Source organism: Morus notabilis, unplaced genomic scaffold (assembly GCF_000414095.1).
Source record: "Morus notabilis unplaced genomic scaffold, ASM41409v2 Scaffold637, whole genome shotgun sequence".
Lineage (NCBI taxonomy): Eukaryota > Viridiplantae > Streptophyta > Magnoliopsida > Rosales > Moraceae > Morus > Morus notabilis.
Genome location: NW_010362898.1, coordinates 182034 through 204505, shown reverse-complemented (window position 1 = coordinate 204505; position 22472 = coordinate 182034). Strand labels below are relative to the sequence as shown.

The following is a 22472-nucleotide window of genomic DNA, read 5'->3' as shown; positions in this document are numbered from 1 at the left end:
GACCTAGGATAATAAGATTTAGAACTTGCATTCAATAATAACGAAATTTCTACACCCGTGTCATCTAGCATTTGGTGGAATTATATAGTAATACTTAGTTTTCATATTGTTTACTTTATATGTGTACTAAGAATCAAGTACAGTTTCCTTAGAAATTCATTGTTTTTTATGTAATGTTGCTTTCCTTGTAGACAATGTTTTGTCTGTGACCATTAGCAAATTTTTCAAGCTAGGGCTTCATCAATGCTATTCTTTGTTCTTTGTTGGCCCAAATGCATGTTTCGTTCCCCAAATGCCTTTATTTATATGCTGCTTGTAACATCATAAAAGAAGCACTATGAACAATTATGGAGTTTTCTGTAAGAATTATAAAAAAAGTGAATTATTAATAATTTTTTATTGTCAACCGTTAATTTTTTTTATCATAAACGGTTTATTTTGTATAATTTTTTAATTTAATGTAATTTTAATCTAATTTAATAATAAAAAATTAATACTAATTAGCCGGCTAGGAAACTCCCGGAACAATTATTACAAATAAATAAATAAGACTCCCAAATGGAATGGAGGAGTGAATACTGAAGATCTTTGTTTATATACAGTATTTTTAGCAGAGAAGAGAAGGGAGGAATCTATGCCCACCATATGTTTGTAAAATTGTTCCATACAACACAACACAAACAGAACAGAACAAACCAACAAAAGAAAAGACTTGACCCCACCACCCTTTCTCCACATAATACAACGCCAAGCAAGTCTAAACACTAGAATAAATATAGTGAACAAAAATCTGAGGAAAAAAAATCGGTTAAAGGATGAAATAATTCAAAGTGGAATAATAAAACACCTACAACTAAGAAGCAAAAAGATTGGTTACTGTTAAAAAAACATAAACACCTTAAACCAAATAATATAAAGATAAATCTTCAATAATCTGGGCAAGAGCAACAGTTGCTAAATTACTATTAATAAGTACTCAATACATGGTAATAATTCCCGGGCATTCATGTATTAAAAATAACTTAAATATGATTCACTATTGTCATTGGCTATCAACTGAATTATTGAAAGACTTACACTAAATAACAGAAAAAAAAAAATTATTAATAACTATAATAGTGAACGAAAACCTTAGAAAAAAATCTGTTAAAGAATGAAATGGTTCAAAGTGGAGAAAAATAAAACATCTGCAAGTAAGAAGCAAAAAGACAAAGACATCAAAACATATAAAAGGAATGGTTCAGGTATTCATCTTTTTTTTGCTACCAACATGTATCAAAAGTAACTCAAATATGATTTAACATTGTCATTGGCTGCCAGCTGAATTATTGAAATAGTTATATTAAATAACAGATAAAAAATTTATAATAACTGTAGATGAACAAAAAGAAAAACAAAACGAAAAAACTGAGTAAAAATTTAAAAAACTAAAGAAAAAAATAAAGTGTAACCAATTTAAAAAAATTTGAAAAAACCAAAAAACAAACTTAAATTTTACTTGGACAGGAAAAATGAATACATTGAATCAAATAACAACGAAATAATAAAAAACGAAGGACAAAAGGAAAAAAATAGAAAATAAGAAACTTCAGAAGTTAAATCACAGTTAAATGATTATAACTTCCTACCAAATAACAAACACTAGAGTAAATATTGTGAACAAAAACCTTAGGAAAAAATTCGGTTAAAGGATGAAATGGTTCAAAGTGGAATAAAAAAACTAAAACACCTACGACTAAGAAGTAAAAAGATTGGTTATTGTTAAAAAAAATGCCTTAAACCAAATAATATAAGGATAAATCTTCAATAATCCGGGCAACATCAACAATTAGTAAATCACTATAAACAATTACTCAATACATGGCAACAATTCTCGGGCTTTTTTTTTTTTTTTTTTGCTACCAGCATGTATCAAAAGTAACTGAATTATGATTCAACATTATCATTGGCTACCAGCTGAATTATTGAAAGACTTACACTAAATAACAGAGGAAAAAATTTTAATAACTGTAATAGTGAATAAAAACCTTACAAAAAAATCAGTTAAAGAATGAAATGGTTCAGAGTGGAATAAGAAAAATAAAATATTTGCAAGTAAGAAGTAAAAAGATTTGTTATTTTTCAAAAAACATAAACACCCTAAACGAAATGACATAAGGATAAATCTTCAATAATCCGGGCAACATCAATTCTTGCTAAATCACTATTAACAATTACTCAATATATGGCAACAATAAAGAGGAAAAACATCATCACCACCAAGGACCAATAGATTTTTAATAGAGAATAAAGATTTAACAAAACAATAAAAATGATAAAAAATTTTGAAATAAACGTAACTACAAACTTAATGTAAATATAATTATAATAATGTAAAATAGTGAATACATATATTAATAATTTAATATAAATAGTTAAAGAATCATAGTAATATAATATGTGTAATATTAAAAGCAATTAGAAATGAGGTGGAAGAAGTAAGAAATAAGTACCTTAGAACAATAACGAAAGTGGATAGAGTTGATACAGAAGAAGTAAAAACACTTCAAAACAGAGATAACAAAAGGAACTCACTAATGAAAATTAAAGAAAATGAAGGAAAGAGAAAAGATAAACGATAAGTATATGGAAATGAGGTGGAAAAGGTAAGAAATAAGTACCTTAGAGGAATAACAAAAGTGGATAGAGTTGATGTAGAAGAACTAAAAACACTTCAAAACAGAGATAATAGAAGGAAAAAAAACTCTCTAATAAAAATTGAAGAAAAGGAAGGAAACAGAGAAGATAGACGATAAATATATGACAACGAAAGCAGAAGCAAAGCAAATGACTATAAGCATGAAAGAGAAAACAATATATTTATATGAAGAAAATAAATGTTTGAGCATATGGTGGTAGTAAATACTGTAAACAAAACTTAATACTACCGTTATTACGCTGTAAAAAAATATAATAATTTATTAAAAACAGGTGTTACGTTGCATGATAAATACCGTGGAACAGAACGAATAACCGGCAAACAGTCAAAATAAAGTATTTCGTTAGAAAAAATTACCATGCACTAAAAACAAATGTCTAAATATTCCGGACTAATATAACCTGTGAAAAAAAAGTTAATAATTAGTAAAAATAAAAAGTGAATTAAAAAAAAAGAAGAAAACAATTAACAGATAACAATAACAAATAATACATCTGGAAATAAAAATACTAATAAATCTAGAAATACGAAAAAAACAAATTTTAAAAAATTATAATAAAAAATGAAACCAAATCTATAAAAACACGAACAAATATGGAAAAACATAACATTAAAAAATTTCAGAAACACTAACAGATCTGGAAAAATGAAAAACGGGAAAAAAACTAAGGCAAATCTAAGGAAATTAAAATGGAAAACAAAACTACAAAACAAAACAAACATAAAAGATGAATCCCAGAAGTCTTACAAAAAGGGAAAAAAAAGTGAAAAAAACTTCACAAAAATAACCAAATGCGGTAACATCCCACAAACGTCACTAACATATATGGAAGGGGAAAAAACCCCGAATACAAAATAGAAAGAAAAACTAAGCTAAATCTATAAAAACACTAACAGATCTGGAAAAATGAAAAAAAAATTTAAGGAAAAAAAAACACTAAGAGATGTGGAAAACCGAAAAACAAGAAAAAAATAAAGTCAAATCTAAGGAAATATAAATGAAAAATAAAACTACAAAACCAAATGCAGATATCTAATCCCATAAACCTCAGTAACAGATCTGGAGAAACAAAAAAAAAATAGAAGGAAAAAAAAAACTAAATCTATAAAAACACTAACATATTTGAAAAACGAAAGGAGAAAAAAAAAACGAATAAAAAACAGGAAAAAACTAAAATAAAAACACTAAGAGAAAATAGTTGCAGAGAGATAAAAGGAACAGAGAATACAAATGCAAAAAATAAGTGAAACCCAGGAATTTTATGAAAAGTAAGAAATAGATAAAAAAAAAAGGAAAAAAAATTTTCCATGGAAGAAATAAAGGTAGAAACTTCACAAAAATAAATAATCAGAGGCATGGACAAATGCAAAACATATTTCCATGGAAGAAATGAAGGTAGAAACTTCACGAAAATAAATAACCATAGGCATGCACAAATGCAAAACATAAGAAACCAAAACGAAAATACAGAGAAAAAATAGAGAGAAAACAAAGACGAAAAGCATATTCAGAATAAAAGGAGCTTAAAACTCTGAAGATCTGCAGAGAAAGATGAGGAAGAAAACTTCACGGAAAGGATGAAAGAAAGAAGAAAAGAAACCCAAAAAATTCTGCAGAAGAAATGAAGGTAGAAGCTTCGAAGAATAGCAAAATACTATTTTGAAATCAAATTATGAAAATATCCAAACAAAAACAAACAATCAAGGATAAAACGGTAAATACACAATTTAAAGACACAGACAGAATTTTTCCAAATAAGAAAATTACGAAAATACCAAAAAAAAAAACAAAACAGAAATAAGCAACCGAGGCTAAAACGGTAAAAACACAAAATTAGGACACATCTAGGATTTTTTCAAAGAAGAGGGATAAGAAGAACCCGACACTGTACTTAGAACAGTAACCGGGTGCCTCCTTTAGTGATAGGTATAACATGAGAATGTATTTTCTCTCACCTTTTTTTTTTTTTTTCTTTTCCTCCCTAAAATTCAGGTTCCAAATACACCTAAAAGAAAATAGGATTTAATTACTTTGGAGCTATATTTTTTTGATAAATATCAATATTTACTTATAAAAATTCTTGACCGATTTTATATATAGTGAGTAAATCAAATATTTAGTTACTAAATTAATTGGTGTTATTACAAAATGCTAGAATGCAGCTGAATTTTATTTATAATTTTATGCCCCTTTTATTTTACTGATTTGAGTTTAGAATATAAGTTTTACTGAAGTAAAAAACTCTAAAAAACAATCACATATAACTTTTTTATTACAATAAAAAGCTCTCATATAAAATTACATCTCAACTTGAATTAAAAACTCGAATCAACGAACTAAATTGACCTTTAATGTACAAATACAATAAAATAAAAATGATAAGAAATTTGACTCTAAGAATATCTTTAAGAGACACTTGGTAGACTAACATTGTATTAATCAAACAATACATAAAAGAATCAAAGTATTTTATTAATTCTTTGTGTGTTTTTTAAAAATATATTGTTACTCACTTCACTCATTTTCGCATATATTATTTTTGGTTAAATTTCTTCAATTTGTTTCTATTTAATTTTTTTAAGTCAATTGTTATTTTTATACATATTTTTTTAAATAAATTTAAAAATACTTAAATAATTATATAAATAAATTAATAATAAACTCTTCAAGTCCCTAACACACGGCTATATGTTACAAAATTAATAGTCCTAAAGAGAAATACAAATGTTTCTTTATTCCGCTTAAAAATGGCATTTTCAGATTTTCAAAAAAATCCATCCAACCCTTACCCTAAAACATAAATGGTGGGCGATGGCTAATGAGATCTAGTGGCTTCCAGGGACATGATGACACTTTTTTTTTCCCTCTCTCCCTTTCTTCTCTCTACCCTCTACCAGCGACGGCATCTCGTGGCTGCTGAGGACTGACATGACGACACGGAGAATGTCGTGGGAAGATCCATTGTCTGGAAGCCGCAGCCTGTTTTTGGTTTCTTTTACCCTTAAACTTATCTATTTATTCAATTTTGTCCCCTTTTTATCCTTTCTCATTTTAGTTCTGAAATTTTATTTTTTCGTTTTGGTTACCTTTTTCCTAAAACTAATCTATTTCTTCGTTTGGGTCCTTTTTTACTCCTTTTTTGTTTTTGCGTTGAAATTTTACTTTCATTATTATTATTTTGGTCTATTTTGTCCTAAAATTTATTATTTTCTTCATTTTAATCCTTTTCTGACTTTTTTTTAAAAGTTTCATTTTGAAATTTTATTTTTTTTGTATCGGTTCTTATGCCAAAACTTATTTGTTTTTTCATTTTGATTATTTTTTATGTCTTTTTCATTTTTGCTTTTAAATTTTATTTTTTACATCAACTTTTATCCTAAAACTTATTTATTTTTTTATTTTAATTTTTTTTTACCTTTTTTTTTCTTTGGCTTCTTACACTAAGGCTCCGTTCATTTCACTGATTCGAGTTTAGAATTCGAGTTTTACTACAGTAAAAAGCTCTCACAAATAATCACATCTAACTTTTTTGCTACAGTAAAAAGCTCTCACATAAAATCACATCTCAACTCGAATTCTAAACTCGAATCAGCGAACTAAACGGGCCCTAACACTTTATTTTTTTTCTTTTGTTCCTTCTTTGATTTTATAGTCAGATTTTATACAGTTTTCATAATAACTCGATAATTAACTTAACACACCCCACGTGCATAGCTTGTGAAGTTCAATCTAATTTTAAAAAAAAAAAATTATCAAAATTGTGCCTGTCATGCAAAGATATTTTGGATTCTGAAACCAGTGATTTGATTCGATTGTCTCCGTCAACAGAAGGACTACTTGCTAGGGACAAAATGTAATAGTAAAGCATATCTTGTGTTCCATTTAAGAGACGTTTGGTTCATGAATTAGAATTATAAGATTAAAATTATTTTTAATTTACGTATATTTTCTATGAGAAAAAACATTGTAACGAATCATGAACTATGATTCGAATTGAGGTATGAATCCCCTAACTAAACAACCTCTATTCGAGTTAAAATATAATTTTATATGAGAAATTTTTATTATAATAAAAAATTAAATGTGATTATTTTAAAAAATTTTATACTATAATAAAACTCAAATTAATAAAATAAACGAGACTTTATGTACAATAATAAGTGTCACTTGTAATAGAATACCCATAATAATTGTAGTTGGCCTAGCATTAACGAAATTGCTATATATAACATAAAATATATAAAGAAATATTATATTTTAAATAATTCATATTAAAGATATATATATATTTTTATATATTATGTACCATAAACTACTTTATCAGTGATGTACAAATATGGGTACGTCCTCTCCCGCTTTATCTTTGTGATCCTAGATTTGAGTCCTGTGATTGTTTTATATTATATTATAATATACATAATGTATATTTAATAAAATACAACAAAATTATTATTAAATAACATATTATATAATAATATATAATATAATAATATTATATATAATTAGAATATAATATATATTTAATATAATACAATAAAATTATTATTAAATAACATGTTATATAATAATTAGAGATGTCAAATGGGTCGGGCCGTTCATGGATGGCCCGGCTTAGCTCGTAATAGTGTTGAATTTGGCACGGCCCGTTTCGCTATTGTTACGGGTTGTGCTGGCTCGAAACGTGTAATGGGTTAGGGTTGGGCCTCAGCTTCTCAGCCCCCGCGGCCCAAGCTCAGCCCTAGCCCGTGGAGGCCCGCGGCATGGCCCGTGTTCGGCCCGACACAAGCCCTGATTCGGCCCTTGTTCGGCCAGGCCCAAGCCCGCGAAACGGCCCATGAAACAGCCCATTCTAAATCCTCTCGTGGGCCCTTCGTGGGCCCAACGGGCGGCACATGACGGGCCTCCCGTTTGGTCCATGACGGGCCTCCCGTTTAACACGTGACGGGCCTCCCGTTTGACACGTGACGGGCCTCCCGTTAGGCCTGTCACGGGCCGCCTGTTGGGCTGCGAAGGGCCCAATGACAAGAATTTGAAAATCCACCCTAAATCCTCTATAAATACCCCTTAATTCCACCATAAATCCCACACAACAATTCACTCTCAACTTCTCATCTCACTCTCATTCTATCTCTCAACTTGTATCTTTGATTTTGATTCTAAGCTTTTTTCTCGCGTTCACTCATTTTCTTGCTCTTTCATTTACAAAGTTCAAGTTCAATCAATTTTCAGAAAATGGCCGCACCAAACTTCTCTGATTTCACTGCTCTTCCTAAGCTTGGTGATGAGGTATTTTTTGAGGAAGAAATGATGCCTCCCAACCCCACCCCCCACTGAACCAGAAAATGCTTAGGTGGATAATGCTTCAGTGCACAATGAGGAAGCTGGAGAACGCAGCAGGGGAAAAAGACCGCGAACTTTTTCGGCATGGCAGCATTTCACATAAGAGCCCCAAAAAACAGGTGAAATGGAAATTCGTGCGGTCTGTAAATATTGTAAAAAATATTTTTCTAATAAAAATGGTGGGGGTACTAGTCATCTGGATAGACATTGGAAAGTATGTCTACCGTTGCACCAAGGTGGGAGTGTGGACTCCTGCCAACAAACACTATCACTCATATCATAGGGTTTACAAACTTTTACATACGATGCACAACGTGCACGTGAGACACTAGCTAAATTTCTAGCTAGTGCCGAATTGCCTCTTTTTTTTTTGCAGATGATGCGTCGTTCGAAGAATTCATCCAGACAGCCTTCTGCCCATAATTTAAACGAGTAAGTAGAAACACAACTCGTTCTGATTGCATGAAAATATTTTATGTAATGAATTATTATCCTACTTTCTGGAGTTTATTATCCTACTGCACATTTAGTTTTACGTCAACTATTTAATATTTCATAAACATTTTCTTATTATAGGGGTACAGAACTTTTTAGAAATATAGTTAAGTTAATGAAAAATAAATTTAAAAGTTATAATCAGGTTGTCTATGTTATATGCATTGGCAACCATTTTAGATCCTAGGTGCGTAGTAGATGGGACTGAACTATTATGACTGCTACAGTAGAAAATTTAGAAATAGATATGCAACTAACTATTACTGACGCAAAGAAAATGTTAGAAAATGTTTTTAGTTTGTATACAGCAAAATACAGCACAGGTAAAAAAGAACAGGGAACTTCGTCGTCAACTAGCAGTTCGGGGCCTAAAGGATCGTCGTGGAGTTTCTTGAAGAAGAAAGAGAAAACAACAAGATCGTCATCAACACAAGCGTCTACCGAACTAGTAAAATATTTTGAAGTAAATTTTGTAATCGATTACGACAAACTAGACATCTTACAGTGATATAAGAGTAAGACCGATCATTTTCCAACACTGTCCGTAATAGCTCGTGATATTCTGACACCTCAAGTGTCAACGGTAGCATCGGAGCAAACTTTTAGCGCAAGCAACCGAATTCTTGACGAGAAGAGAAGCAGAATGCATCAAGATATCTTGGAGGAGCTAATGTGCGTTAAAGATTGAGAAGATGCCAGAAGACGAAAATAACAATACACAAATGATTCAATGCAAGAATATTTTTCTAACTTAAAAATAACATAATCTTATAAAAGCACTTAGGTTTGTAATTTATTATTCCTAACTACTGCACTCTTTTTTCATTCGCTAAAGTTTTGTCCCGATCTCCTCATAGATTTTATTTAGTAATATTTTTAATGAGACAATTATTTATGTGTATTTATTCTTATTATATTAATTTAATAAAATTATATCTTTTAAAAGTATATAATATATTTTTTTAATTAAATTTAAAAAAAATATAAAGACCGGGACCGACCGTGAAGGGCCTGAACCAGACTTGACACCACTAATAAACCTAGTGTTGGACGTGACGTTTGACACCACTAATAGTAATGATATCGAATATAATAATAAAGCAAAAAGTAAAACTAGATCTGTGGTATCTACTTGAAAAAGGCCTAGAAATGCTGACATGTATGATGACTGTAGGCCAATTCCTGATATATATATATATATAATTTTCTTCTGATTGGCTATAAATACACTCTCAGATCTGCTGTTATACACTGTTGAGATCTAGTTAGAGGCATTCCACCTATAAAAGTTTCTTTATGAAAAAGTTGTGTCTTCAGTGCTTTCTGTTTTATTTGCCTGGTTGATTCTCAGCAAAGTCATCTTAATTTCCGCAACAAATTCTATTTGTAATGGAGATTTCAGCATCTTTATCTCACTACCTTCAGCTCGGAATTTTAATATGCTTTTCATCATTAATCCTCATGGTTTCATGCTATATTCCCATATCAATGAAAGGAAGCTCTTCAGTTTCATCCTCATTTCCCAACACTTTTCTCTTTGGAACAGCGTCTTCTTCTTATCAGGTTTTAACTTGGAATTCCTTACTTTTCTTTCCCAAACAACTCGTTGGAATTGAAAAAATAAAAACAAAAAAACCCTTTAATTATGACTTTTCGTTTCTTCTTTTTTTTTTTTTTTTTTTTTTTAAAAAAAAAAAAAAAAAAACCCTTTTTTTTTATTTTTTTTTTTTTTTTTTTTTTTTTTTTTTTTTTTTTTTTTTTCCAAGTATGAAGGAGCTTTTCTGACTGATGGTAAAGGCCTTAACAACTGGGACGTTTTCACCCATAAGCCTGGTTAGATTGCTCATTTCGCTTCTAGTGATTTTCCAGAAGGAATTTTTCCCTCTAATAACATTTATAATATTGAGGGGTTTATGTTATGGGTTTGTCAAAGGTAAAATCATAGACGGAACCACCGGAGATATAGCTGTCGATCAATACCATCTTTTTGAGGTAACGTACTATACACTTAAGCCACGTTTAAGGTCTCAATTACCATTTAAATTTTTTATTACAACACTTTTTTTCATAAAAATTTAAATTTAATTTTTTTATTATAATTTTTTCTCGTATTACTTGAGTTTATTTTTTAACTCAAATTTTAACTCAAACTCTAAAAAAGAACGAATTTAAACCTCTATATCTACTATGTTTCTCAAATTCTAACTCAACTCTAAAAAAGAAAGAACATAAGCCCGTTCAGTTCGCTGATTCGAGTTTTTAATTCGAGTTGAGATGTGATTTTATGTGAGAACTTTTTACTGTAGTAAAAAAATTAAATATGATTGTTTGTGAGAGCTTTTCACCGTAACAAAACTCGAATTCTAAACTCGAATCAGCGAAATGAACGAGGCCTAAACCTCTGCATCTACAATGTTTTGTTACTCTCGTTGATGATCATAAAAATGCACTAAAAAAAAAAACTCATCCCGCTATTAAAGTTTTCCTTTCATTTTCTTTATATTGTGGTCCCTTAAAATTATATAATTTCAAACTTTAACAAATTCTTAAAATATTTTATTGTATATTTAGTTTTTATGTTTAATTATTAACTTAATTTGGACTTTCAGTTTAGTTCAATACTTTAGTTAACCCTTTAAACAAATTTTTGACCCTATTTTTTATCGTTTTGTTCAGTGGTTTTTTTTAAAAACTTTTTTCAATGAATTTTTCTCTTTTGAGTATATATCTGTGTATAAAAAGAAAAGAATTAAGGTCTGTTTAATTCGTTAATTTAAATTTTTAATTCGAGTTAAGATATAACTTTATATAAAAATTTTTTATTGTAATAAAAAAATTAAATGTGACTTTACTTTTAACTGTAATAAAATTTAAATTAATAAAATAAATATAGCCTTAATTTATCTCGTCCTGTCATGCTTCTCTTCTGCCTGCGGGCTTTATTTGTTTTCTGTTTCTTTCCTAATAAGCTTCAATGAATGGCTCTTTCATAAATTAAAAAAATAAACAAAAAGAGGAGCAAAATTCAACATTTTGGCATGGCACTGACCCACCACCCTGAGAAAAAGTAAAGCAATAAATGATGTGAAACTCAAATCACAATTGCTTATAAAAAAACTCAAATTATAATTAAATTTTTTATGTGATAGAAAATAATATAGTAAGATAATTGAATTTAATTTTTATAAAAAAATATTGTAATAAAAAAACTTTAATTATGATTTAAATCTTAGAGTACGTTTGGTAGATCGATTTAAAATTATGATTCTAAATTCTAATTCAGAATCAATGTTTATTTACAATAATTTTAAATCATAATTTAAAATATAATGTGATGTTTTAAACTAATTTAAATTATAATTTTAAAACCATCATTTTTTTAATTTAAGATGATTTAAATTTTTAATTCTAAATCTTAATTTTAAAATTATAATTTAAACTCAAAATTATAAATTATTATAATTTTAATTTTAGAATCATAATTTAAATGGAGATATCAAACGAATCTTAAGAAAAAACAAATATATCCGGCATTTTTGACTTGTTACTTTTGTATCACTGGTTTTAGTGCCCACTTATTTTCTCAATCACATCAAATGTCTTTTCTGTCTCATTTGTAATTATTTGTCAAATCACATGCATATTCATTGACAAATAAAAGTTGCATATCATGATATCACAGATCTGATGGTCATCACTGACATGATACTACATTAGAATGGCCACATAATAATACTACTCCATGGAATGATAAGAAATATTATTGACTTTCCTTTATGTTTTTCCTTGACTAAAATACTGATTATATCACGATGACATCGTATATTAAACAGGAAGATTTGAATCTTATGAATTACGTGGGAGTGAATAGCTACCGTTTCTCTATATCATGGGCAAGAATTTTACCAAGTAAAAGTTCTTCTTGTTTCCTTAAAAGAGCTTCCGACCAGTTTATCTATATTGACATAATTTTCTTATCTCTGATTCGTTTGGTTTGAAGATTCAAATCATGTGATTCGAATCATTTTTGATTTATGTGTATTTTTTTGTGAGAAAAAATACTGTAACGAATCACGAATCATGATTCGAATCAGAAAATGAATCTCTCTATCAAACGCCCTCTTAACTACTGACTACTCCTTTCAAACTCTGAAACAGAGGGACGATTTGGAAAAGTAAACGGGGCAGGCATTGATTATTACAACAAGCTCATTGACGCTCTCCTGGGCAGAGGTCATTTTTAATCACCTCTCTATATAATTGCCAACAAATTTCGATAAATTTCGCATAGTACTATATATACAGTGGCAAAGCTGTGTTGCAACCAGTGGGAGCACCCGCCCCACTGACTATTTTAAAACTAAAATTGACCAACTAAATATTTTTGCTTTTCAATTTCACCTCCACTAAAATTTAATATCTTTATATATATGCTCTCACTAAATTTTTCTCTTTTTTTTTTTTTTTTGTATTTTACTTTCCTTATTTATATATATATGGTAGGTTTTATGCTCTTTTTTTTTTCTTCATCTTTTACCATGCATTTTGAGAGGTTAAAAAACATATACTTTATATCTTAAATTGTATCTTATTTATAGCTTCACATTTCAAAATCATATTAAATACTTACCCATTTTTAGTTAAAGATTTATTTTGGCTATGAAAAATACTCAAATATCCTCCTATTTTACGAAGTTTTCTTATTCTTTTTATTTACTGAGGGTGTTTGGATGGATTTTAATTGTTACTGATTAAAGATAAGATTTGAGTATAAGTTCGAAATCTAGAGGTATAAATAAGATAAACTCCAAAACATAAGATATTATTTTTTATAACCTCAAAATGCAAAGTTATAAAAATAAAAAGAAAAAAAAACCATGTTATTTATTTAAAAAAAAAAATAGTGTATAATTACTGCTGTTGAGAAAGGTTGATTCTGCTATTATTTATATATTTATATATATATATGTATATGTATATGTATACGTATACATACACACACATGTCACGATTCGGCAGTGTAATTACCAGATATTCTTCGCTACAGGAATCCAGCCTTTTGTGACATTGAGTCATTACGACATTCCTCAGGAACTTGAAGAAAGATATGGAGCATGGCTAAGTCCAGAAGTGCAGTAAGTAGCAGTATATTCTTATTCTACTTTAATAAATACGCATACATATGTGCAGATGTACAGCGATAACGCTTATAGTTTAATAGTAAATTCACACTTGATTATACCTTAAAGTGTAGAGTTGAAATTTGTGCATTCTAATTCAAAATAAACATGATTAGCATGTAGATTAGGGGCTTAAGTGATTCGAATTGAGATGTGACTTTATATGAGAGATTTTTACTGTAATAAAAAAATTAAACGTGACTATTTATGAGAATTTTTTACTGTAATAAAACTTAAATAAATTAGTAAAATAAACATGACGTAGAATAACAATCGAGTTCCACCACAGCGGCGGTGCCACGAAAGTCATAAACATATAAATTCAAGTTTAGAAAGCCAACACCTCTGATTTGACACCTCTAAGGCTTAGGTCCTTTTACCTTAAAACTCTTTGAGCTCTCTCTGAATTGGCAGGTTAGATTTAAATTTTTAATCTTGATAAATTACCCTTAATTTAATTAAGTATCGCAAAATGTCCCAAAATCAATTATAGTTATTAAAATTCGGATCAAATATTCCTGTGCATGTCATGTAAGCTCGTTTGAAGAACAAAAATTAGAACTTTAAATTTAAAAAAGTGTTGCATAATGCTCCAAATAAATTATTATTGCTCTTTTCTTTAAGAATCCAGGGGCAAAGCATTAAGCATGCCGCTAAATACCTAGTTAGTTAGCAACACGAATCTCATTTTTAAATATAGTCGTAGATTTGCCTACTGCAAATACTAAATACCCACTCATCTCTAATATTCAGGTCTAAAGGTATCTATTTTTTTTTTTTTTTTCTTTTTGGAAATCATCGGGGAGTAAAAAGCGCCAAATAAATTGGGTCTGGAAAATGATAAAAATGCAGGGAGGATTTCAGATACTACGCAGATATGTGTTTTAGATCATTCGGTGACAGAGTAAACTACTGGGCGACCTTCAATGAGCCCAACGTTGCAGTTATTCGAGGGTATAGGTCTGGGATTTACCCACCATCTCGTTGCTGTCCCTCCTTTGGGAACTGTACCGCCGGAGACTCCACCACCGAGCCTTTTATCGCTGCCCATAATGTCATCTTGTCACACTCTTCTGCTGTCCATCTTTACCGAACCAAATATCAGGTCAACTTTTTTTATTTTTTCTTCCAAGGTTTAGCTTAGGCACGTGATTTCGAGAGTCATGATGAACGTCTTTACTAGAATATGTTTGCCTCGCATTTTCGGGCAATTAGCAATAATGTTTTTTGGACTGTAGATACTTAAAATGACTTTGTTTAATCGTTCAGAAAACTCAAGGTGGAAGTATTGGGATTGTTATGAACTGCTTGTGGTACGAACCTTTCAGCAACTCCTTGGAAGATAAATTAGCAGTTGAGAGGGCTCTGTCTTTCTATATGAACTGGTAAAGATATAATTCATTCAAGACATGGTAAAAAAAAGAAAAAAAAAAATCCCCTGATTGAAAAAAGCTCAAATGCAGGTTTTTGGACCCAATTATACTAGGGAAATATCCTGCGGAAATGAAAGAGATTCTGGGAGACCATTTGCCCGCGTTTTCGAAAGATGATATGGAGAAGCTGAAGAATGGATTGGACTTTATTGGCATTAATCACTATACCAGTTTTTATGCAAAAGACTGTAAATTTTCTACATGTGAACCCAAAGCAGGAGCTTCTAAGACGGAAGGTTTGAGTCTACGAATTGCGCAGAAAGATGGGCTTTTTATTGGAGAACCGGTGCGTAATCTCGTTAACGACTTCTCATACGTTTAATCAAAATGTAAGAATCGTTCATAATTAATTTCTGATATAGGATTTCTTTTGAAGACAAAGTAATACGTATAAATATATTTTAAAAGTTTATGCTTTGATTTTTATTTTTGTGGTTAACTAATTCAAAGTGCATTTTAGTCATTTTATGTCTCGAAAAAAAGGCTTTAAAGTACTAAAGCGACCCTTTTAAAAATGTGAACGTACATTTTTAATATTATTATGATTTTTCTAATATTCTTGGCACAGAATAGTATTAGAATCATCAAGTACAGAACCTTCTCATTGATGCTAATTTGCAGAGTGAAGTTGACTGGATATATGTTTATCCCCAAGGAATGGAAAAGATTATAACGTACATAAAAGACAGGTACAACAACACACCAATGTTCATCACAGAAAACGGTGAGTATGATGATTAGAAATCAAAGAATCTGATCAAAGTGTAAAAGTGCAAATTTATCTGTCATTTTAGGAACAAAAATATCTGATGATGTCTTTCTATTTAAAGGGTATGGTTATAAGGAAAAACCCAATTTCAAACGTGAAGATTTACTGAATGATGTCAAGAGAGTGGACTACATGAGGTCCTACTTAGATGCTATAGCAACTGCAGTCAGGTACGGTACTTGGAACTCCTTTAAATAACATATAGAACAAGCTTATGTCTGGTAAACCAGCTCAAGTGGTTTTAACTACCATTGATTCGATGTTTCGAACCAAAAAACAAATCTGAGTTTACACCCCCTTCTTTTCAAGTGGTTTGGACCAAAACTTTTGAGCCATTGGTTTTTTCTAATTTTCCATTTCAAACCAAAATAGTTCAAACCATTACGTTTCAAACTTGTTTCCGGTTTTTAATTTTTAACAGATTTTGAAAGTGATCAAAAGGGCAACTTCTTCTTCTTCTTCTTTTTCTTTTTATTTTATTATTATTATTTTTTTATATAGCAGAAAAGGAGCAGATGTGAGAGGCTACTTTGCTTGGTCCTTGCTTGATAATTTTGAGTGGATTAGTGGTTACACGGAGCGTTTTGGACTCTACCATGTCGATTATGCCACTCTCAAGAGAAGTGCAAGACTCTCAGCTGACTGGTACAGACAGTTCATTGCTAATGAAACGAAGCAATGCCAAAGTGTATTCAAGGAAGCAGATGTAAAATAAGTACACCTTACATAGGAGTCAATATATCATATTTTTCAAGTTTACCCCGTTTATTTCGCTGATTCGAGTTTAAAATTCAAGTTTTGCTACAGTAAAAAGCTCTTAGAAACAGTCACATCTAACTTTTTTATTACAGTAAAAAGCACTTACATAAAATCGCATTTCAACTCGAATTCTAAACTCAAATCAGCGAAATGAACAGGGCCGTGAAACTGGTTTACTGTAAATGGACTAGTTTAATCTTTATTCTTTGTTTAAACATTTGAAATATGTGCACAAATTCCACTAATTTTTTCTCTTCTTTTTTTCTTCTGCTTCGTTCTTTTCTTGGAAAGGAATGGAATCACCAAAAGGGCAAAAACTACATAACGAGAAGAAAGAACACAGAATGATGAAAGAATTAACTCGTGACCATTCATTTGATATGATGGTAAGGCTCATTTTCCTCAGCAAGGTCATGGTTCGACTCACTTGCATCATACTACGTAAGTGAGAGAATATGGGCAATGAGTGATCCGTCCATTTACTACAATGAACAAAAGAACTAATTCAGAGGGCCCACTTCACTAATTGGACTGCGCTTCCTCGTCCACCAAAAGCCACATGCTATTTGAATGAAAAAAAAAAAAAAATTTAATCGGCTAAATTACCAAAATTTCCAATTAGTGACAGAGAAACTAGGATTTATGGATTGGATTTCATTGGCATCAATCACTACACAAGTTACTAGGTCCAAGACTGCATCTCTTCTCCATGTGAACCTGCAATTGGAGTCATGGACAGATGGTTTTATACCAACAAAGTTCAGAAAGAAATGGCATCCTTGTTAGAGAATCTGCCTATATGAACCTCTTTCTTGTTATACCAACAATATCTATTTGATCTCTCTCTCTCTCTCTCTCTGTTTCTAGGGCACGGCAGAATTGTTTACCCACCAGGAATGGAGAAAATGATTGCATATGTAATAGAAAAAAATGGACATAGACAGGGACGTACATGGATGCCCTTGCTCATTTCATATACATATTTGTGGCAATGAAATTTTGGCTCTAGTAGGGTATGGCTGTTATGAGAATTCGAATACTACCATCGAAGAAGCTCTACGTGATGTCAATAGAGTGAAGTTTATGGCTGACTACTTAGATGACCTTTTGAGAGCAGCGAGGTATGACACAAAACTATAGATAACAAAGTGTTATTAATTAATGCATTCTAGTTCTACGTGTTTAGAAATGGATTGCACGTGACGTCCTTGCTCGAGAATTTCAAGTGGACGTAAGGATACAAGGTAAGGTTTCGACTTCACCATGTTGATTATGCTACACTAAGAGAAGCAAGAAATTATCAGCACCTTGGTACAAGCGATTCATCTCAAAGCACAAGGGAAAAACCCTAATGCCACAATATAACAGGGATACTTCCAATATTGAGGGGTTTACACTGGTTACTCAGTAAAATTTGGAGAGAATTGCGAACATACTTTTTGTTACATGCTTGCATATGTGTATACGGAAAAAATGAAATGACTGCTGTTTACCTTACATGTCAGGCACTTAATGCTTACCTCTTCGGTATTGCATATCTGATATCACCATACAAGCTTAGGATGTTGGGTACAATCACCTTAAAATGAGAAAGCTAGAAAGCCTAAATGAAATTTGAAGCCTGCTCAAAGAAAAAGCAAATTTTTCAAGCGGAAAAAATAACCTGTGAAACTGTGCGAACATTGTAAAATGTCAATGGAATAATTAGTTCAATTTATAATTTCTGGCTTGTCAGATGAAGTGCATTTGTTGCAGAATAAAAGGTTTATTCTTCTCCTTTTGAAAGAGTGGATTTACTCCTGGGTTCTCCCACATAAAATATGATGGTAAACTATGAACCGATAGAGTTCGGCTTGAGAAATTACCAGACTTTGCACTTGATCTATAATATTCTAATTCTCCTACTTCAAGTTTCTTGTCTTCTCCACCAAGGAGCTCCAGCCTCATAGATGTGTTGTCCATCATCCCATGATATCTGACATGCTTGAAGACCAATGGAAACACTTGGTTCCTTTCCATGCCGTGCAATCCACTCTGTTATGGCCATTTCTTTGTCATCCTCACTTGAATAAAGTTTCCTATGTTTTCCAAATGGGTTCACTCCTGGACTGGTTATCTCCACAAGTGCAGCCGGCATGTATGTTGAATCACCCACTATCGGTGCACCACAGGCTGCTAACTGTGCTCGAATCTGCATAACAAGACTTAATCAGTACCAAAGCAATATTTTGGTCCCGTCTCCTATGAGAAAATTATCCTACAACTTATCTCAGCTTACTTACTATCAGTTGCATTCTAGGTGAAAAATACAAAATGAACCTTATGATTAAGGTTCCAACCCACTAAAAATAATAATAACGTTCTCCAAAAGCATAGCTGAAGAACCATATTTCAGGAAGTGTAGAATAAAAATTTTACATCACGTGCCACGATCACCATCTTGCGAACCATAGTAGCAAGAGAATGAATACTGAAAGAGGGGGAAAAAGTATCTGCAATATAAAAGTTATTTTCAGTCAAAAGAAATGTCGCTTCTTACCTGGTGAGTCCGACCAGTCAAAAGGTTGATCTTACACTCAAATGCGTAATCTTTTGAGGGCCAATGAGAATCTTCAATACAATATTTATTTTCAGTTACACTATTTGGCCAGGGAATCTTTCTGCATTCAATGATCTCTAGTTTACAAAGGTACCACCCTTCAACAAAATCTGCAACGCCTCAAAGTTTGGGTTTTATGTAGGTCAGTATAAGGCAGGAAAAGAGTTCCTTTAAAAACCATTGATTAACATGACAAAGTTTTACGCAATTGCCTTTGCAAAGAAGATACCCTTGTATCTATAGCTACCACAATACAGGAGGTAAAAGAAAGCTTTATTCATTGGTTGTATTCAGCAATAAATTTCTACAAGAGATAGTTACCTTCTGAAATGAGTCTTGGAGCCATATTAATTGGACGCATGTAGTGAGTAATTATTCCAGTTGGCAAAGGAGCAGCAGCCAGAGCAAGATATAGCTTCTTCACTGTTTTCTCCTGATGAGTTCAAAAACGGGGGGAAGGTCCAAATTACACACAACTTTTATCACAAGAGAGAATCCAGATCCATATGTTTCTTGTCTTGCTCTCCGTCTACTTAATTACTCTCTGACAACAAATCGGGTCAGGATTTTAATGAACTGTCAAGCGGAGTGGATTCAGAAGAGGTAATAGTTATTGTTGTTCAGAACTTCCGACGACGTGTAGAAAATAATTTGATGGACAAAGAGCCAAGACAGGAAAACTGGATGGAGGATTTATGTTCTCAAGTTCTATACAATCGTACAATTGTAAAACATGAAAGTTCAGTTTCTGCATTCATTTCGGTGGGGGAAACACGCGCAGGATAGGATCACAACAGCCAAAGACTGGACTGCTTCTGAGTTAATGTTGTGTGCAATCCCTACAAGGGCAACATTGCAAGAAATGAAATTACATAAAACTTACTCTGATTTTTCCATGAAAAACTGAGCAATATTCCTTGGTCCTAGCTAACACAACACTGCAAAAGAATTTACCAGCATTATTTCCATATCTATCATCACATTGACACATTAACCAATAAAAATAAATAAATAAATAAACAAAATCACACCACAGCAAGTACAATAAGATACAATACCATCCCTCTGTACAATTATCAATCTGATGTGTAGTCCTCAATGGGGTTGTTAATCCCAAGGCACGACTTGCAAAGGTCGCACAAGTTTCTTCAATGTTGTCTGTGGTTCCTCCTACCTGATCAAAATTCAAACAAATCATACATGGTGTAAATGAAAGTCTAGAGAAAAATATGATGACAATGAGAGTTCTTGTCAGAATTTTAAGTTCCTCAGTTCAAATATGTATGTGACTCTCGTTTAAATAACTTTTCACATGCTGCCATGCAAGACAAACACCTAAAATTTTTCCCACCGCTACTTGACTATGATGAGAAGATAAGCATCTTAAATTCAGTGTATGTGGACAAACTTTTTCAAATTATAGACAATAAAAAAAATATGTAGCATTTCAAAAAAACTAATGGATTTGTTACGTACTGATGTACCAGCAGGTTTGTCCAAAACAATATAGGATTCAGCCACAGCTATTATTCTCGACTTCCAGTCAATTTCATAGCACCTGATTAAATGTAGGTGACTAGGTGTCAACAAGAAGAGCGTAGATAAAATCCATGGACTAAAAATCCGAAAAACAATGTTCTTAGTTTTTACCTGGGAAACCGCTTTGGGTGTACATGTACACGCAAGTATGTTCCAGCTTCGACAAACTGTTCCCTGTCGGTTATCCGAAATGTCTTCTGGGCTTCCCGTACTGTTTTTCCTTTGATGGAAGCTCTCTTTCTCAAAACAGATGGCGCAGTGACTTCTTTAAACACCTTTATTTGCTCTGGGGTTGCAGTTGGAGGAGGCTTTGGACATACGAGGGCATAATGCACAGCTCCAAAATGGATGAGATCTGCAACAAACCTTACAAAGAATGAAAAATTCTCTCTCTGTTATTCGATCTCGACTATTAACAGAAAACAAAATTCTTAACAACAATGTTACAAGATGACTAAACCGCGGAACTTACAGAGGAGGAAGATCCAGAGCTTTACAAATATAATCCAGAACACGCCCTTCTTCTGTGACAACCAAGTGCTCAACTCTTGGAGGCAAATTGTGTGAGGGACATGGAAGCAAGCGATCATATTTTGGATAACTGATATCAATTCAAGTCTTTTAAAGTCAGAAAACCAAATGGTAAAAAAAAAAAAAAAGTATTTAAACAAACAATAGACGAAACTAAGGATACATGTTTATAAATTACTAACAAGCCAAATAATTAGCAGGAAAAAAAAGGACATAATAATATAAAGAAATGCACTAAACACAAGACGCTGAGAATATATAGAATTAGTATTTCACAAGATGTTCAAGCAACAAGACGATTGGGAGAATATTCATTTGGAAACACAAGGAAAGTCTTTTTGCTTGAAAATCTGGATCGTGGCAACGTTTTTATACTAGCAAATGTGACAATTACATAGAGAAAATAAGCGGTTCTCTGAAAGACTCAAACTTAATAACTTCTTTTCTTTTGCTCAAACAAACTACCATAGTTTAAGAAATAAGCAAAAATCTCAAATACCCAGAACCAGAAAAGCAATAAAAATGTGAAAAGTTTAAGGTACCAGTTTAGAGAAGAAGCCGGATTAATCTGGGCAACATCTGTCGTCGTGGATTGACAAGCAAAGGGTCTTTTATTTGGGCTGTGGGAATTCCAACCGACCTGAAGAAGCTTGTTGGAGTGTTGAGGGAGAGAGACATGAGAGAGTCGGAGTCCTAAGGAGCGCACGACGACCACCGGCCGGGAGTTAAAACTCCGGCAACCATTGGCGAACAGTGAGGCGAAACTCACCGACCCCATGAATTCTTTTGGTGGCGTTCGGAGTGAACGGTAGTGTGTTTGAGAACTCTGAGGTTTAACCAAGATTTTGGTGTCGGAAAAAAACGGGGTTAGGGAATAGGATTGGGTTCCAACATGAAACAGGAAGGACCGTTCGATTGTTTAGTTAGGCCTTCCGAATAGTCCGATTCAAAACGCAAGGACAAGGTCAGTTTGATTCGTCGTTGTACCACCAAACGACATGTCGTTTTCTTGCACAAACAATAGGCACATGTTCTTCGGACAAACCATTAATATATATATTATTATACATACTCCTAAAGGAGGCACGAAGTCTGTTTATACCGAAGTTACTGTTCTATGAACAGTGT

General features: G+C 31.9%; 2 protein-coding genes across 6 annotated transcripts; one reads left to right on the top strand and one right to left on the bottom strand.

Moving 5' to 3' along the window:
• The first annotated feature begins 12367 nt into the window (after positions 1-12367).
• Positions 12368-17023, top strand: LOC21396076 (beta-glucosidase 47). The gene is made up of 10 exons (XM_010103159.2): positions 12368-12443; positions 12693-12767; positions 13582-13669; positions 14567-14819; positions 14984-15099; positions 15178-15433; positions 15769-15871; positions 15978-16086; positions 16421-16622; positions 16967-17023. Exons 1-10 carry the CDS (start codon positions 12383-12385, stop codon positions 17021-17023), a joined length of 1320 nt encoding a protein of 439 aa, XP_010101461.2. The 5' UTR covers positions 12368-12382.
• Positions 17024-18067: 1044 nt separating this feature from the next.
• On the bottom strand, positions 18068-22216 carry LOC21396074 (RNA pseudouridine synthase 6, chloroplastic). 5 transcript variants are annotated; one of them, XM_024168939.1, is made up of 10 exons: positions 21887-22216; positions 21286-21414; positions 20925-21179; positions 20751-20832; positions 20333-20448; positions 20158-20212; positions 19596-19707; positions 19215-19393; positions 18541-18866; positions 18068-18269 (listed from the first exon to the last, which is right to left on the bottom strand). In XM_024168939.1, exons 1-9 carry the CDS (start codon positions 22120-22122, stop codon positions 18582-18584), a joined length of 1449 nt encoding a protein of 482 aa, XP_024024707.1. In that variant the 5' UTR covers positions 22123-22216; the 3' UTR covers positions 18068-18269; positions 18541-18581. The 5 variants fall into 5 exon arrangements, with proteins under 5 accessions (XP_024024707.1, XP_024024708.1, XP_024024706.1 ...); XM_024168940.1 differs by lacking the exon at positions 18068-18269 and adding an exon at positions 18275-18296; XM_024168938.1 differs by lacking the exon at positions 18068-18269 and having other exon boundaries at positions 18347-18866.
• Positions 22217-22472: the final 256 nt, after the last annotated feature.

What these genes read in the sequence shown, in the direction of transcription:
- LOC21396076 (XM_010103159.2), top strand. Translation starts at nt 12,383, where the DNA reads ATGAATTACGTGGGAGTGAATAGCTACCGTTTCTCTATATCATGGGCA. An exon ending in TGACGCTCTCCTGGGCAGAG is followed by an intron (nt 12,768 to 13,581) that starts GTCATTTTTAAT and finishes TCTTCGCTACAG; the next exon opens with GAATCCAGCCTTTTGTGACA. An exon ending in AATGTTCATCACAGAAAACG is followed by an intron (nt 15,872 to 15,977) that starts GTGAGTATGATG and finishes TTCTATTTAAAG; the next exon opens with GGTATGGTTATAAGGAAAAA.
- LOC21396074 (XM_024168939.1), bottom strand. Translation starts at nt 22,122, where the DNA reads ATGGGGTCGGTGAGTTTCGCCTCACTGTTCGCCAATGGTTGCCGGAGT. An exon ending in CCGGCTTCTTCTCTAAACTG is followed by an intron (nt 21,415 to 21,886) that starts GTACCTTAAACT and finishes AATTGATATCAG; the next exon opens with TTATCCAAAATATGATCGCT. An exon ending in TCCAAGACTCATTTCAGAAG is followed by an intron (nt 19,394 to 19,595) that starts GTAACTATCTCT and finishes CCAAACTTTGAG; the next exon opens with GCGTTGCAGATTTTGTTGAA.